General features: G+C 33.7%; 1 protein-coding gene across 2 annotated transcripts; it reads right to left on the bottom strand.

Annotated features, from left to right (window-relative positions):
- Positions 1-2,863: 2,863 nt before the first annotated feature.
- zyd (sodium/potassium/calcium exchanger zydeco) lies at positions 2,864-16,035 on the bottom strand. 2 transcript variants are annotated; one of them, XM_018502757.1, is made up of 8 exons: positions 15,993-16,035; positions 9,406-9,579; positions 7,070-7,257; positions 6,047-6,284; positions 5,574-5,705; positions 4,840-5,055; positions 4,467-4,568; positions 2,864-3,207 (listed from the first exon to the last, which is right to left on the bottom strand). In XM_018502757.1, the coding sequence occupies exons 1-8, from the start codon at positions 16,015-16,017 to the stop codon at positions 2,864-2,866; spliced, it is 1,419 nt and encodes a 472-aa protein (XP_018358259.1). In that variant the 5' UTR covers positions 16,018-16,035. The 2 variants fall into 2 exon arrangements, with proteins under 2 accessions (XP_018358259.1, XP_018358260.1); XM_018502758.1 differs by lacking the exon at positions 15,993-16,035 and adding an exon at positions 15,799-15,830.
- Between the last annotated feature and the right edge of the window lie 3,590 nt (positions 16,036-19,625).

The raw sequence follows: 19,625 nt of genomic DNA, 5'->3' as shown, positions 1-19,625 counted from the left end.
AACTAAAATAGCGGATCGAGATTTATGGACGGTAGTATCTCTGGCGTCAAACCTTAGTAATCGCTGAACATTCTGAAAGCAAAATCCATACGAAATTGACCGAGGAGTTACATTTCATTTATTCCCCGAGTTTTCTATGTACACATCTAAGTTTTGTCTCTCTTACGGAATATGTAATGATGTGCAAAGAAATGTATTTATTTCTAGAAGCGTTTCGGATTCCGGTAAGTTAACTTATCGATGATGTATTTTAAAAACAATACTGGCAATGTTTGTTTTTAAATAATTAATAAATCGCAGCGCGTTATGTATTATCGGATCGTATTTCGTTCAATTTTCGATGTAGACGTAAGAATATCGTAATACACTGAAAATGGATATATACAGGAAATCAAATCGTGTCATCTTAATCATATAGATGCAAAATATATAATTTCCGATGTGGAATGAACATCGGTTTATAAACGCGATCGATTTAGACGTTGTCTGATTTATACCCATTTCTGTAAATTAATTTTCGGTTTAACTTACTTTTTATCTTTTTCTAATTTTAATTCTAATTCTTAGAAAAGAAGGAAGAGTATAAAACTAGAGTTAATCTATTCTCTAAATTATCTGAAGTGAAATCTTACTCCAAAAGAATTAAAATACATCCGCTGTTCGAAAAAAGTGAAAAATTTGCACTCTTATCCAAAAGTGCAAATTTTTCACTCATTTTTAATAGTGGCAGTATTTTAATTCTTTTGAAGTGAGATTTCATTTCAAGAATTTTAGAGGATATATTGATGGAAACAAACGTTAAAACTTCAGAAGTCTGTCGATCAAAAGTTTCATGTCACGGAGTAAATGAGAGATATCTTAAAAATTACGCATTTCTTCTGCATTGCTGTTTTGCATAAATTCGAAGCGCTTTCTCGTAACTTTGAGACAATCCGTTAGACAGATCATGTATATATATATATAATATTATAATACATTCTTCGAGCAAGATTCACCCCTTACTTATGTATATTTATAGAAACAAGATAGGAGTGTCGATTTATTGATTGTGTATTATTTTAATAACTTATTACAGTACTTTATTAAATGTTAAGTTACGGTTTTATCTAGACACATTTACAGTCACAGATTTGTGTATCGCAATGGAAAGGTGTATCGCAGAAAGGTATCGCGCACTTCTTTTCGTGATTCAAACAGTTACAAACGGTTCAATTTGTGTCTTTGTACGTCTGTGTGTCTATATGTATCTGTACGTATCTACACGGAAAGAACGATCTTAAAGTATCTTAAAGTATCTAAAAATTTAACTAGATACAGCCCGTACAGTACAAAAGCTTGCAGCAACATTGCTGCAACGTTTACAATGTTTTGGAATGTTGCAGTGTTACTGCATTATTACTGGAATATGATGCTGTACAGGAGATCTGAAAATAATTTTATTTGAACCAAAATAATTATATAAGACACTCCAACTAGAATGTTAAAACTTTTTGCGGTATTATCATCAAAATTTAAGCGTTCCACATAATTATTTCAACAGTTCAACAAAATTTTTTTCAGACCTGTATATCGTGCTAAATTTTTAGATATACTTTAACAAAATTATTCTTTCCGTGTATATGTGTGTTTGTATGCCTATATATATCTGTGCGTATCTGCGTATGCTGTGTCTGCATCTGTGCGTTTTGCTATACATCAGTTACGTTCGCAGCGTAAAAAGGCGCGTGATCGAAATGGGAGAATCTCCGCTGCTTTGACGGGTAAAATTTCACTACCGGGCAATTCTCAGCGGAGATACGAAAGAGCTAAAAAAAAAAAATGGGAATAAAATTTTCTTTCATCGAGCGACTTTGTGCAGCGCTATATTTGTATTAACAGCAAATGTATTCCATTTATGGAAAGTTCGCCGCGTACCGTTGAAGTGGATGAGATTCACGATCGGCGGATAAATCGAATGATATTTCACACGAATGATAAAAACACATTCTCGCGGTCACACACCGATGCCGAGGTCTGCGATTATGCTAAACGGAGCCGGCAGTCTTTCTCGCGCATTCATATACAATTAGACACAGTCGCAGAGCGCCCTTCTACGAATTCAAGCTCTATCGCTCGCTGCGGTTGCCAAATTATTCAGAGGTCAATGATTTTGCACGCGTCTACATCCCTAGGCGAACTTTCGATCGTGTTGCATGAGATCCATGGCTCGTTACTGTGGCTAATCGTAAGTTTATCCTTCGGCGCACGCAATATGGCCGTAAGCACAGTGATCGTACTTTAAGAGAGAAAATAAGCGAAAAAAAGGTGGGAGGGGGGGGGGAGGGGAAGAAGAAAAAAGAGGGAGCTGGTAATAAAAATAAAAAGTAAGAAAAAGTGAGGGGAAAAAAAAGAAGAAAGAATAAGGGAGACGAGAAGAAAGGGCGCGCGCGCGCGCACGCGCGTGGGGTGTAATAGGTATGTGTAAAAGTTGTATAGATGTATGTGTCGCGTGGAGCGAAAAGATGTCAACCTATATAACGATTCGAAGATGGATTCCCAGGACGAATTTTGAATATCGTGATACGAGATGAAGAGAAGAGAAAGCGGGGATAGAGAAAGTTTTTTTTTTTTTTAGTAAGTAAATACAAAATGCATTACATGTCTTGGTTCTAACGTGGCGATAACATTGTTGATATTAAAACTGTACACACGGTGAGCTGTCCCGTGTAGCTGGAAATAAACACCCCTCGCTCAAGCTCGGGTCTCTCGGTAAGTCCGTAGGTGAGGGGAGGGGGGAGGGAAAGAACGTTTCCGGCGCGGATTGCGAGCGAGGCCGCGCCCGTACGTCATTATTACGAGCGGGTCATCGTCCGGGTTTCCTCGATCATTTCACCGTCCTTTGGCAGGTGGGGAGATTTACCATGAAGAATACGTTGAGCTCGATCAGCGACGCCAATATGAGGAACACCGCGTACATGCACAGGCAGGCGCGGCCCACTTTCGTGTCGAGCTGAAACTTGTTCGAGGCGAACGCGATGTACAGCAACATCAGGGTCGACAACAATGATATCGCGCTGTACTCCAACCCGCCGGAATTTATACTTATGTAATGCCTGCCGGGTTGTGTGGGCGAGAAGGACGACTTGATCAGCCAGGGTAGTCCGAGGCACAATAGTATATCGAACGTGTTTGATCCTATCGAATTGCTGATGCCCATTGATCCGTGTCCTGAACAGCGTAACGGAATGGTAGAAAGTATACAGTGGAGAAAAAAAGATGAAGGAGACGTTCAAATTTACACTCTATGCTCCGTTTTTTTTTTTTTCGTTATTATGTTACTTTTACGGATGTTTAGGTTAATATTCCTATAATCGAGTCTTATATTTAAAACTGTCATTGTATAATTTTAAAATGTTATAACCTAACCGACTACAATCTGGATCTTTATCGGCAAAAGTAAAATTTTATTCTCGGAATTCAGTTTCTTTATTGTTCAATTATACATTTTTACGTATTTTTTCTCCTTTAAGTATTTTTGCTTTCTGTTTTTATCAAATAAAAATTTTAACATTTAATAACCTATTCGATAATGTAATAGAAATGTTGGAAAGTAACCTTGAATTTTTTGTATTTTTTTGAAAACTTCGGACTTACGACAGTAAACGAAAAACTTGTGCTAGACAAGAAAGATCCAGATTGCAGACGAAAAGTTAAGGCGATTTTGAGATGAAAACAACTATCAACTTTAATAACGGAACTTTCGAATCCCGACACGGTATGCACCTTTGAGATTACCGGGCGCCATTCGCAGCCTCTTAGCTCAACCAAAATAAGTTTCTCTCCATGATGTTTAACAGCTTTTGCCCATTTCTATCGCGCTAACTTTCAAATTTTGTACTAGTTCTCGAATGTACTAGTTCTCTCATTACTGCTATTTCTTACTACCATCCTAGGCTATGTTCCAAAACTTCCTCTCTGAGGAAAATTTTACTTGAAATATATAGTACACGTAATGTATACTATAGCATATAGAATAAAATCTTCCTCGGAGAGGAAATTTTGGAACGTAGCCTTAGTAAATATTTAAGATTAATTATATGGAAAGAACGTTGCTATTTCTTATCATCATCTTACAAAACACACAACCGTGCTGAGATCCGAACATAAAAAAATGTGCATCAAAATTTTTCTGTCATAGTAAATATTCACTTACAAGATTAATTATATGGAAAGAATGTTTTTATTAAAATACCTAAAAATCTAGCTAGATCTAAAAATAATTTTGTTGAACCATCAAAATAATTACGTAAGAATCTTAAGCATAACGCTGCAAAAAATTTTAATATTCTAGCAACCAGTATAAGCGTCTCACATAATTGTGATGGTTCAACCAAACTTTTTTCAGATCGGTATCTAGCTAAATTTTTTAATATTTTAGCAAAACCTTTCCATTGACAATATAAGTATATGTGTTAATATCTGTATACCTTGTTTCGCGACAATTACGCTCGATACGGCTTCGGGTACGCTAGTTCCTGCCGCGAGAAAAGTGATGCCCATTACGGAATCTGGTATCTTCAGCGTGTCTCCTAAAAGAATGAAATGCGTTTACGTAAAATCTTTTTTTTTTAATAATTCTACATAATAAAATGAAGATTCTTTCATTACAATTTTCTTTTTTGTCGTTCTTTAAGTAGCGAGAGAACGGCATGCCAACAATAACTCATTTTTTCAAGTAGAAAACTTCGATTTGGAATCAATGTTTACGTAAAATCTTATCAAATATCTTTCACAAATTATTTTGATATTCGACGATATATTTATTTACATTTAAGTCTTCAAATTAAAGTGATCGCTCACCGATTATAGTGATCATCCACGCTACTACATAGCTGAGTGATCCAATCCATACAATGCACATCAGAAACGTGATGGGGAACCAATTCTTGAATCGTGGCTTCTCACAATCGGGAATTGTGCACATGAATACTAGATGAATGGGCCATGTTGTGACCCAAGTTGTCTTCCTTAACCATCCAGCGTGCGCTGGCCACACCAAGAGCTCGTATTTGTAATCTGTTATACATATTATGAGAATTTCAAATTCTACAAATATATTGTCTATTATTTATGTTTGTAGTGTTTTTATAAACATCCTAAGATAAAATTGTGATCTGATGAAATTGTAAAATTACAACATTTACGTAAAATATATCTTATTAGCCAAACTTGTCAAATTTAAATATTTAATCTCTAATTTTAATGGTAATTAACTGTCTGGAAATTTCCACTCACAAGTGCTTAATTGTATTTGACCGATCAAGTAGCTGTCACGAAATATATTACGCACCGCTTTACTATATTGTTCGCAAATACCGTTATTACGTAGCAGCTGCATGGACGATATTGTCAATACCACTGACAATCACAGAAATCGATTTGATTAGATTAGACTAGGAAAGTAAATATTTGTTTATATGACTAATGTAGTAAATTCTACGCGACAAATTATATTTTACGTAATAAATCGTTCATGAATATCGTATTATAAATGTCGTGTATTTAAAAATTTAGAAGGGAACAAACAAACTTACCAGGATCTGGATTCTCTTCCTGCGTTTTCGTCCCGCCATTTTGTAGCGGAACGTCAATAGTGGCTATCTGTTCCACACGATCACCAGGAGATTGTAATTTGTCCGTTCTTGGTAAGTGAATGTCGCTAGAATCTGTGAGAAACACACATTATACATTTAATATTTTATGTGGAAATTTGAAATTATCATAATTCAAAATTTTATTTTTATTCCTTTAAAAATTGTATTATTAAAATGATGATAAAGATTTACACTTTTTTTAAGTCAAATTTTTGAAATTCGATTATCAAAACCGTGATTGAAAGTAGTGAAGATTTTATTGTAAAAATGCTACACAGTTACGAATGTCTCATCGACATGAAATCAATTTAATTTAAACAACATTCAGACAAGTAAAAGTCAAATCGAAAAATAACGATAATCTATTAAAACTAAAAAATCCAAAAAACGCGAGATCGAAATTACGGCCTTACCTGTTGTAACTCGTGGGCCGTCTGAAGATATTTGATCGTCGTTCGTACGGAATCTTGTACACCGCTGGAACGATTTATCCCAATACATCACGGCAATATAAACAATGTACAACAGCACCAATGTTAACGCTTCGTACCATTCCACCCGCTCGTCGTGTATAATGCATATCAAAATTGCGACTGTGACACCGTAAGCGAGACAATCTCTACTGACAGGCCACCAATCTAAAGGCACCAACTGTATATGAAAAGAAAAATATTTATTATGTGCGATATTACAACACAAATATTCAATGTTAATGTTTTATATACACCTAATGTATAATATTGTTATAATTATGAAATTTACAATAAATCCAAGATTATTACAAAAAATACGGAGTGTGCTTAATTTAGAAATAAATAATTTTGTTTTTAATTTCGTGCGAAATTTACGTTAATATAATTTACGTATACGATATTTGTATAAATGTATAAATGTATTTCCTTCGATAACATTGATTACGTATCATGATGCATTTTTGGCGCACGTCGATATCAATTATTAATCAATCTGTTATCAATATTAATTTGATACGTATCTATTCGATAAAGTTCGTCTGCTGTCAGTTACTTATAATTATTTAAAGTAAAAAATAAATACATACACTATCAAGAAATATAAGAAAATATATACTATCATCTTCAAATTTAATTACGTAATTGTAGATAGATGGCTTATCAATTGTATCTAAAGTTGGAAATATCGCAATATAAATGAATACCAAAATATATTTATTCATATACAATCTGCTTTTAAAGATATATACATATGTTTATTAAACTTGCAATTAATTTTCGCAAAAAGTATCCTAATCGTACATTCCAATTTTGAGCCACGTGTATTTGGCGCGAAACACTACTGTGTCTCTTGAACGTCACGTGTAGTATTGTAAATTTTTTGAAATATAGCTAAACTTTTTTTTTCGTGCTTTTCGTATCTATTAGATTTCTCAAAACAATAGGACACACTTGGCAACTTACCATTCCCGCACCGATGCCGCAGCAAGCTGGGACAGCCAGGATGTTGAATACTGCGGAACCTACTATCGTCCCGACGCCAATGTCACCTTCCGTGATGAATGTTCCGATGGCATTCACGAATAATTCTGGGGCCGACGTCGCCGCCGCCATAAACGTCGCACCGGCTACGTCTTTTGACATCGAGAGTGCTGAAATGCAACGTCAGCCTTGATTTACCTTTATAATTCTCTACACATATATTTTGCGTGCAAAGTGTGAATCGCCGAATATTCTTGGGGTAAAATATTCTTTACCTCGAATCTTTGCGCGACTAGTATAAAAAAAAAATAAAGAAAAAATTCGCGTATTGTTACACATAAACTCTTTGAATCTATAAAAATTCTAGTCAAAAAATTATCTTTTCGCTAAAAAAAAAAATTAGTGTTAATAGCAAATAAATTATTCTAAAATTCAAATGTAAGAAATGCGTCAAACATATTTTTTTCACGTGTGCTCATCGTACATTTAGCGAGCAATATGACTATCATCTGATCCTCTTTTGACACTTAACAAACACGACATTCCTATTTGCGCAAATTGAACTCAGACCTCGGATGGTTACGTTTAGCGTTGTGATAACGAGAATAGAACAGACTGATCGTATTTCAAGAAATGTCGTGAGAACAGAATGAGGAACTGTTATAATAATTGAAGATGTGCCTGGCGCCCGCAGTGACGCAGATATGCTGCAGCATGGGCATCGATTCGACAGCCGCATCTCGCGTATCTAAGCGGTTGCATGAAATTAGCTCGATATTGCTAAGCGTGCCAAAATCTGCTTTGATCCGATCTACACTTTAGCTCTGTTTCGCGAAGATCGATTGGCATCACTTTGTGCCAGCTTTGAATAAATAAATATCTTTACGCGCGTGTCTGTCTATGTATAGTATGTTTATAAGCGAGAGTCTATAATCTCAAGAAGAAACAAAGATTACTCTACCAACAGAAAACTATTGTAATAATCGGTCTTTATATATATAAGATGTATATGATGTATAAGTGCGAGCGTGGCGTAGCGGCAGCGCACGAGACTGCTAATGCCAGAGATCCCAGGCAGAACCGAAAAAGTTTTCGAACACTCGTAGCTCCTCTCGGCAGGCAATAGCAAACGAGAGAGTATCTTTGCCAAGAGAACTTCTCTAACAAAAATCGTCGTTTGGAATCGACGTTTAAACAGTAGTACCATATGACTGTGTACAATCAGCGTGCGCACCACGGGCATACGAGAGAAGTCACCACTACATCTTCATTGTCAGTCACAGTAAAGTGTATCATGGCAGCAGATAATAGACCAGGTTCACATTTTTCTGACACTTGTTTTCCCATTGTGATAATTTATTTATTACAATGGAAAAATAAGCGAAAGAAAAATGCGAACCTGGTCTATTAATCTGCAGCTATGATACACTTTTGGATAATAATCTGTTAAAATATATCATGACAATAGACTAATTCGCCCTGTTTTTTTTGGAGCTTCTTGTTGTACAATAGACTAGGTTCGCATTTTTGTAATTAATTTCACTGCTTTTTTTCTATACTACGCCACGCTCGCACTTATACATTATACTTTCGCTTTCTCAGTTTTTAAAATAAGACAGATATTCAAGTTGTTCCAAAGTTAGCAAAGTTAGCAAAATTAACAAAATTAAACTCTTAAACCTTAATCAAGATAATTAATATAAAAAAATATAGCGCGCGAAGTTTTATTCAGTATTAATTATCTTGGTAATTAAATGATAAAATAAAACTTTATTAAGTTTGACTCGAGATTAATCCAAGAAGAGAGTTTCGTTACTTATTTGTTAAAATTTAGTTATTAATGTACAGGAATTTTAATTTTATTTTCGATCTTAGTATTTGATAATATTCATATGCAAATTTACAACATTTTTTAGTGTTATGAACTGCGCGCTGATTTGATTTGTCTTTTTAATTACAGATTTGTTTGATAAGAACCAAATATAAACGAAATTTATACCGATAAGAATAAATTAAATAAGAGACAGATTCTTATTTAATTTATTTTCATTGGTCTAAATTTCATTATATTTGGTTCTTATCAAACAGATCTGTAATTGAAAAGATATATCGCCTTTAAAATATATGTCTTGTATGGCTCAAATACAATCAATCAATTTTTTAATTTTCAAATTATACTATGCATTTTTTTTTATGTCATTTTGTAAATTTCATAAGTTCGCAGAAGCAAAGCTAAACGGTATTTAAACTTTTTTTTAATCCTTGATACACGCGCAAGCGTAGAAAGTTAGCGAAAGAGATATAAATGCAACCCTTACCGTGACATATTTTTTCTACAGCAGGTACGAAGAATTTATCGCATACTACTGCTAAAGCGATAAATAAATAAAGCGACACGATGACGTGTACAACAACGGCACCGCCTTGTCTTTGCTCTTCATCAAACAAGTCGTGTGGAAAATCTTCTATAGCCGGTGGCGTACAATTTATACCTAAAAACGTAAGTTACCTTTTGAATAAAGTTCACAATACGACACAATTGTTGCAATCACCAGTATACTCATTCATCTTCTCTAATTTTTGCCGAAAGCTTGAATAAATATTTTCATTTGAATCATTCCTCGTTTCCATTGCGAAGAAATTTTATTAGCAAATTTGAGTGACAAGCACTGCTTTTCATACGGGAGCATTGACCTTACGACGGAAGTACCTTTGAGTTACTTCATCGCAGGGTTGGGAAGTAATGTATTACTTGTAATGTCGTTACCGTTGTTGTTACTTATTAAATAACAAATTGGTAACGACGTTATATTTTTTGAGTAACGATAATGAATATAATCGTTACTTTTACCGTTACTTTATAGAAGTACATATGTATAGAACGTGCATACACGAGTTTGAAAAGAGTGTTATGTTTGATCATGTTGCAATTAATCATAACCATTACGAATCTCGTGTAATTGACCAGTTTAAAAGAATCGCGATTCAATTAGCGACAAATTGGATGTCAATCTAAAAAAAGATCATCAGAATTCGATGAAAAAGCAATGGAATAATGGAAATTGTAATGAATCGGTACTCTTTAAGTGACGGTATTGCTAACGAGTTACTTTTTCCAGAATAACGAATCACGGTAACGAGTTACTTTTTAAAAGTAATTTTCCCAACCCTGCTTCGTCGACATCACAAGCATTATCATCGGATGTAATGAAACTAGACTTGTTTCCTTTCATTCTTTTTCTGCCGAAAGACATAAAAATGTTGGTAAGCTTATCGCATAAATCAACGCTACCGCTGTTGGACCAAATCTGGAGAATTTACGTGTATCACGACATTGTATAGTCTACATATTTGAGATGAATTTGCTTGAAGATGAATGAAGCTTCGGTCGAGAAACATTTGATTCCGCGATCTCTCTGTTTACTTGATCACGATCGATCCTCCCACTTGGAGGTATGATTTTCGCCGCACCTTGTGCTCATTCGTTGCAACCGCAACCGCATAATACCCGAATGTACCGGATGTACCGCACCTAGACACACTCGTATTCGATGAAATGAATTTTTTTGCCATTGCATAACGCGAGGTACAAGTACAGGGCGTATTAACTAAATCGGACACGCAGAGTGGTTTCCATTTATAGATCGCGACGCAGAAGAGGATTTTCCAAAGCGTTTTCGGTAATTCGACGAGCGCGCTGTTCTTCCGTCTGCGTTTACTTGCGTCACGCGGCGCGCGCGTTCGCGAGATATTAACGGTATAAAACGTCGTCAATTACGTGTTTGCTGCTTTAATGTAAAGCAGAGGCTTTTTCCTCGGCATCGCACGACTCCGCTGATGTCGGTTAATACGATAAGAGCCGAGGGAAGAGCTTAAAGTTAACTATTATCTTTTTAGAGTCTGCCGGCAGCTCGTTCTGGCGCTAAGAGGGAACGGAGAGGCGCGCGTGGTGTAACGAGGAGGTAGATCGAGGAGGTGGTTACGAAATCGGTATATTAGCACGTACGTTGACTCGCCGAATAGGAACGTTCTTCGCTGAAACGCTGAACGCTGACACGAAATGTCACGCATATGCACCGGGCACACGGACGACGCGACGCGACGTCGGCAGCGCGACGGTGTGACGGTCCAAATCGGATCGTGTGGTGGTAAGATAACGATACGCCAAGTAGGAAACGTCTCGTTACCGTCCGCCATTACTTCAATTTTATGGAACCGTCGTGTCGTGCCGAATTATTTTGCGAACGGAGCCCGTTTTAGCCGACTAAAGTCCCCCTAAAAGCCTGCGAAAAATCTATACGATTGATCACGTACACGCACCGACCAGCTCGTTAGCGTCAATTTTACCGAGCGGAATTCTCAAAGGCGACACTTCACAGACCGTTTACCGAACTGTCGAATTCTTGTGTATCTCGCGAGAGATACACCGTTCCCACCATTTTTGGAAAGTACGATCGATTCTACTATCTGATTGTCAGGTTCTCATCCGGATGTCATGTCGCCGATTTAAAAAAGAACTGAACAATTTTTCTATTTTCAAACGTATCTTCGAGTTGTCAGGATAGACTTTTCTCCGCGTATATTCGCGGAGATATATCGACATGTGACACGTAAATTTTTGTACGACGGAAAATCATGCACGAAGAGAATTTTTTTCTTAGAGTTTACCTTAAAAATATGATAGTCGTGGGACAACATTTCCAAGAATTTTTTAATGGAAATCTCTCTCGTTCGTTAATAAAACTACAATAAAGTCTAAAATAAATTTGATTAATTTTACCGAAGTGCATGTTAAAAATCTTTAAATTAATGTACTATACCACAACTATCATATTTTCGGGATAAATTTTAAAACAAAATTCTCTCCGTGTGGATTGTGAAAAATTTAGAAATTTAGAAATAAATTCCGAATATTTGCACATTAAAGATTCCAATGAAATCCCTCCTTATTTTGAAAAATTGCCAATTTTATTGATGCGAATGTTACGCAGCCGCTGTCTCATTGTGATCACGAATTTCTGCTTCAACTAGAATCAACAGTTATTAAACGAGACAACGATAAATCATTCTGTAAACGTGATAGATGAAACAAGTAATTAAGACATATCGTGAAAAATACTTTCCAATAATAGAGAATAGGCATTACTTATTCAGACAGCACTTGCAATGATCGCTCTTTTTCTGAATTATCAATATTGCTCGCTTCAAGCATTTTATCGTATCACCGCAATATACGTCCGATCTAAATTATCCTTTTAATGGATTAAATATCGCCAGAATAATGGCGGTAAGTTCGTGCCGGATTACTTAATTACACCGTCGCCTTATCCGGAACGACGCGACTGTCGCGTTGCACGATGATGAAAGTGATCAACAATATTTTTATTCATATATATATATATATATAGAGATTATATATATATACATATATATTTTCAAATATTTTAATTTTCCTGCCCCTTCCCTGTCTTTTTTCTCTTCTTGTCTCGAGGAGACGATCACGCGAACGTGTGCGTATTGGTGCCTCTTACCGGTATATATCGCTATGTGACTGGATGTGACTTCCTACCGATTAAGCAGCCTAAAGAAGTTAAATTGCTCTCATTCAACTTGGCAGAACAGATGCCATTCATGTCTAATGTACGTCGTATAAACGTAGATATATCACGACGACTCAACGACTCTCCCGGGCTCTACGGCGATTCGTTTGGTCGGAAGGGCGCGGCGCAAGTTGCCGGCGGACGGTGGCCGATGGACGGATGGACGGATAATCGGTTAACTGCCGAATCCTCGATAATCAGCGCGATGTCTCCGCAATTAACAGGGTTTCCTTCGCGCCTTTGTGGTGTAGCTTTCAAATCCTTTTGATCCTACGATTTTTCCCTTAACCGCTTTCCTTTCCGCGAATGCACTAAGGGTATCCATACAAATTTGCATAGCCACATAAACGTATGCATAAAGAAAATTATCCAATCACATTTCTCCTATAAAGACGCATGTAAAATATGATTAAATAATTTTCTTTATGCATACGTTTATGTGCGATTATGCAAGTTTGTGTTGATATATTCTAATCGTAGCCTCGACATCTTTATGAGATATATTATGGCCACTGAGAACACTATAAATACGATCGTAACGTAGGAGACGTAAACGAACGATTCGCGTTAATTATCGTCGCGCATTTCGTGTAATCGTCGCATCTTTGCGAAGGACAGAAGAGAAGCGATTTAAATCGATATCGTAACAGGAATCGTAATGATAATAAACGAATTATAATGGTGAATGATAAGGGATGAACAATGTTCTTTACTTCCTTTTAAAATTATTAGTATTTTTAGACGAAAAAATTGTCGGCTTTTATTTAGTACTTTTATACAGACCTTCGATTGACTCGACTTTATTATATTTGTATCTAAATTCTATTCGAACCGTGTGTCATTTAAATTGATTGAAAGGGTGCACACACACTTTTATTAACTTATAAATGTTGTCATCGTAATCAAATTAAGCAGCGTTAAAGCTCTCATCGATATTAAGTATAGTGTTACTAATTTCCGTGTAATTACGATGATTGATAATTAATCTATAATTAATCTATAATTTTTTATCCCGAATATACTTTCGTAAAAAATATCTATTATTCCAATACGCTTTTATGAAAAAAATATTTGTTAGAAATAATAAATCTCATTTATATATAATCAATTACTCAAAATATTGATCTGTTTTCTTAAAATTGCCCGTTTACAATAAATATTAGACATGAAAGAGTTGATATTCTTGAGTAAATATCCTTTTTTTCACTATTTTTTTTTTTCAAAGAATGTGGCTATGAGCTGTTCGATTTATGTGTTAATTGGATGCTGCGGGTGAATTGTCATACTAGATAAGTAAATGACAAAGAACATGTTAGGATGATGGGCGATAAACGAGCGTTATTATTAATTTTCATTAATTCTATTTAATAATGATGCTTAATGAGTTGCTTTAAGCTGTCTAAAGCTTCCCGTCGTTCTCGGCAAAACTTTTCGCTGCATTATAGCTGTAATACGTTAATCATGTACACAATTAATACGTTAATTATGTACTTTGCGAATATTGTTTTTATTAAAAATTAATGTAAGCGAATGCTTTTTACCTGATAAAAATACAGTGCAAAGATAAATTTTTACACTGTTTACATTGTCAATGTTAATATGCCATTAACAGGCTTACAACTTTTGTGAATAATTTAAAAAATATTTTGAGAAACATTTTCAGAAAATTCGTAAGCTTTTTTAACTATTTTTGGACATTTAAATAACCTAATTAATTCTGATCGATTTGCTCGAAAATATCAGGTACATTTATAACAAAAATGATATTTTGGACAATTCGCTGAAAACTTATTTTTGCATTTACATAACCAGAATATGATTATTGACATCTTGCTGGAAAAGAGAATAATCTAATTATATTGTATGTTTGATGGTGGTCGTCGAATTAAATTCGAAGCGTTTATTGGTGATATAAATTATTTTAATTTTGCTGAATTGTGTGTGTATGTGTGTGTTAATATGAATAAAATATAGACTACTTGCGCAGTTCACACGTGTCGAATAATTTATCTTCCTATGACATGTCTCCCATCATTTTTGAAAAAATATGTAAAAGAACTCAATGAAAGTTGATTAATTATTCCATAGTTTTTAGGTAGTCAATACTTATTCGCAACTTTTAAATTGGGTAATAAATCAATTTTTGTATGAATACATGCATAGTTGGTAATTTATTTTCGTGCATAAACAATATAAACAAAAGAATGCCATATAATGTAATCAAATATACAAGAAGCGATATATATACACAAGCAATATTTCATCCGTAAATAAAATAAAAATATATCTGCATAACACACATATAGCGAAATGTACTTAAAAATTATTTGCATCTACTCACATGGAACACTTCATAAATACATTTGAGACTACACTTTAATGAAATTTTGAGTTTGCAAATCTAAATGATATTTGAATGAATAATTTTCTTTAATATACAAACAAACATGTATTTATGAGACACAAGCATTCAATGATCAGTTATTCATGAAAGTGCAATGTTATCTAGTAATTCTAGAAAAAAGGGGAAAGAAAAGAGAGCTAAGAGTAAATACTTTTTTTGAGAATATTGTACTGGAATTAGAGCTAAAATAAAGAAAAAATAAAAAATTAAATAAAACCAAAATAGAAAAGTCTTCAGTTTTAATCATAGAATCTGCAAGCACTGATCGAGTCGTGTACAGTCAAAGAAAAAAAAACACAAAGCGAGAAAGGCAAGTGGTTAAATTTGACAGATGCAGAAAATGAAGAAAATGAAAGAGAATGACAAAATAAGAAAATGTATGCTTGAGATATTTATTATTGACTTCGTATAGTGTCACGAATATCGCGAATACAATAAGGGGATTGCATTTGTATGTATTTTTAACTGAGCACTTTCTTCACCAAAACGGCCACGGGTTTTCTCGCTCATCATTTATCGTGGGATGGATCGACACAGAGAACATCCAGACGCAGAGAACATCCTAGCCTATGTGATTTCCGCACATTCCCCGTTTTTCACAGTGCGACAATTCTCGCATTCGCGGTGAAGCGCGGAGTGCACCAAAAGAGGAAAAAAAGGCGAAAATGGAGGAGAAAAAACGAGGTGAAAAAGCACATCAAATGCACCCGTGTGTTCGCCGCCCGTCACCCATTTCCTGTTTCTCTTAAATTTTTTTCATGTCTCGTCGGTCCACGTCGTTTCTCTCCCGATTTCCCCCGGATGCGCGGGTCAACACCATCCTCGCATCGTGTGCGAAACTGTTTCAACACGTCGCGGTCTTCTCCAGTGCGATATTATCGAAAATAAGATTCGAACACACCTCCTCCTAGGTCAGTCGTATCCATGTTGTCAATCCCGTTGTCACACACATACTACATTAACATCTACTCCGAAGTCCGACATCGTTTGTTGGAATCGCCCCTCCCTCTGGCTCTTCTCTCGCGCGTAGCGCCTGTTGCTGGATCGTGCCGCATGTAAGTTCCAGCCACAACGAAGCTTCCGAAATTTCCAATATGCATCCGTCATTTTCAAATAATTACGACATGATGTATACCGGAAAGAAAATATATCCTATCGTATAATTATATCTCTCGATATAATTTTGCAAGCGCACTTTGTCGTATGCATTTTGTTGAATGACAACGCAGAATGAAGCAACTTCAGTAACAATAGACTAATATCTTGTTCTTGGAATCCATACGTATCTTTTCGTAATTGCGAAAATTAATATGATATCATACGGATGCGTATAATTTTAGAACAACCGAGTACCGTTGCAATTTACGAACTCTTCTCATTTGATCAGAGAATATTTACCAGTATTAAAAATAATGCAATTAAAAAACTATTGTAGTATCGAGCGTGTAATGTTAATTCTAATGCAGAGGCATCGATGTAGATGATACTTATGTGTTAAATCAATGCAGATAACACGGCGATTTAGTGCGTCTGCACCAGACGAATTACACACGTGAGTGTATAATACAACCTAAGCTTCTCGAGAGAGACTCTCGAGCTCGAGTCCTCAAACTAGATTTAAGTTCTTAGGGGAACTTAGACAAGCGGTTTTGCTTTGTGTTTATTACTAATTAGAAGGTCATCTTATTAGAATATTAAAATAATAATAAAAATTGTAACATTTCATAAAATATCTATAAAAAATACTATATATATAATATATGACATATATATTTTATAAAAGATTTAAGTCAAACTTCCACTTGACTAAAAGTAACGTAACATCAATATTTTAATTTCGCACTCAATAATATAAATGTACTATAAATGTACTATAATAACATCAATATTTTAATTTCGCACTCAATAATATAAATGTACTATAAATGTACTATAACAAGCAAATAATGATTAATATTTAAAAAACATTTTTGAAAATGTTAAAAAAATATTTTTAAAAACGTTAAAAATGGATTAAGTTACTCTTTTTTCATTAAAAATAAATATTTATTTTAATATTTCAAAACCACTTAATGTTAAAAAAAAACGTTACGTGTTGTTTCCTGACAGTCAGCAACAATGTTTATAAAAGTGCTTTTAAAACTACTTGAAAAATACATTTATAAAATTGTGTTTTAAGTGGTTGAGTCACCTTTTCTAAAAAACGTTTTTTTCTAACATTTGGAAAAAAAAACGTTTTCTTACTATTTAAGAAACTATTTTAACAATTAGCAAATAATGTTTTTAAAAATGTTTTAAGAAACGTTATCTACTGTAAAGTGCGATATTTATTTAAATACATTACTTGGAAACCAATTTTAAGTTCGCCTTCGAGATATCATTTGAAAATTTTAATACCATTTGAATAAATGTTAAATGAATTCAAACCATTATCGCAATGAGTAATATAACACAAATATTAAGTTAATTGATTAAATATCAAATAAATATTTTTAAGGTTACATTTTAAATAAATAATTAATATAAAATAAATATCAAATTAATGTTGAATAAGTATTAAATAAGTGTTTTTGTCAAATTATTATTGTAAATTGAATTATAAATGTAATGTAAATATTAAATTAAAATTGAATAAATATTAAATAAATGTTTTCTCCAAATTACATTGTTACAAATGAATAATTAATGTGAATATTAAATAAATATTAAGTAAATGTTCCATTATATTATTATTTCATATAAATAATTAAGGTAAAATAAATACTTAATAAAAAAAAGCATTTATAAATTATTTTTACAATAAATTGTATAATGTATAATTAACGAAAAATAAATATTTTAAAAACATTTTTGGAACATTGTATGCTGACTGCAATAATACAAGAATAATCCAGACTTACCATTAATGATAGTGATCCTCAGATTATTTCGAGACGCAAATTTTTAATGTCGAGGCTTTAGTTTTTAAATAATTGAGCGCACGAATTTCGGACAGTTCAATTGATTATCTTTGAATCCCCATTAAAAAACTACTATAGCCTCGACATTTTGACAGATTTAGAATTTTCGTCTTGAAATGATCTCTGGAATCTACCATCAACGATTGTCACGATAAGAGACACCCTGAATAATTCTCGTATCATGTTATATTATATTTTATATTGTTGAGTGCGAAATTATAACATTGATGTTATGTTATAATTAGTGTCGACTAAAGAAGATAATCTTTTAAATACCAAAAATTTTCTATAAAATATGTCATTATGATATCTTTAATAAGAACCTTAATCGAATGTTATGATTTTTATTATTATTCTAATATTCTAATAAGGTAAACTTTTAATTAGTAATAAATAAACGCAAAGCAGCATCGCTTCTCTAAGTCTCCCTAAGAAGTTAAATCTAGTTGTGTGAAGAACTCAAACTCAAGAGTCTTTCGAGAGCTTAGGTATTATACATACTCACGTGTATAATTCGCCTAGTACAGACGCACCAAACCACCGTGCTATCTGCGTTGATTTAACACGTAAGTATTTGCATCGGTACATCTGCATTAGAATTAACATTGCATGCACGAAGCTATAATTTAATTGCGTTATTTTTAACTGGAATGTCTGGTTCTTCAAACTAGTATATTTCGCAATTAAGCTTTCACAATTATCTGACCGACTTGCATGCTCATTACGTGTAACGATTTTAATATTCATTTTTTTATTTAACAAGTTATAAAATTTAATCGTATTAATGAATTTCACATTTTGAATTTTAATAAACTGTATGAGAATATTCTACGTCATTATTATCGGATATTTTTCTGTGACAATCAAATGATAAAATTATTACGTTTTAAAAATTAGGATCCAAATAATAATTTTTCTGAAATATTCTATAAATATCAATGGAAAATTTACGGTACTAATTATACTAGTCTAGCTAAAAAAGATATGGAAATTGTGGCAAAAGGAAGACAAAAAACCTTGTAAAAATATTACCTGTTGAGTCACAGCTTAAAGTTCTAAAGTTTATCAGTTATTAAAATAGTCAATTATTACAAGATCTTGTGGAAATTCGTATGGAGCTGATTATCTGGACTTACAAAATCTTGAATCCTATTAATGGTCGCTTCCATAGTTGGATGTAATCTAAACTAATATCGAGATATGTGATATCGATTCATGATAATAACGTAAACATTTGTTCTAGGTATTGTTTATTGTAGATTTAGTATCATTTTATTATCATTACGTGAGTAACATCATAAGATCCATATATTCTTAATCGCGACAAAATATGTTTTAATAAAATTAATAACTGAAATAATTACAAACTAAATGATACTTTGCATTTTCGCTAATAACGAATTTTATTGTTATTTGTAAAAATCAGGGAATGGAAGTAACTCGTTACTTGTAACGAAGTTACAGTTACAAGTTATTTTTTTGATAACTTTACTAGTAACTGCGTTACTTTTTTTCTTTGGTAACTGTAACGGTAACGAAGTTACATTTTTTTGGTAACGGTAACGAATTTTACA

Source organism: Trachymyrmex cornetzi, unplaced genomic scaffold (genome assembly GCF_001594075.2).
Source record: "Trachymyrmex cornetzi isolate Tcor2-1 unplaced genomic scaffold, Tcor1.1 scaffold15, whole genome shotgun sequence".
NCBI lineage: Eukaryota > Metazoa > Arthropoda > Insecta > Hymenoptera > Formicidae > Trachymyrmex > Trachymyrmex cornetzi.
Note: the sequence above shows the minus strand (reverse complement) of the source record. Positions and strands in the feature narration are given on the sequence as shown.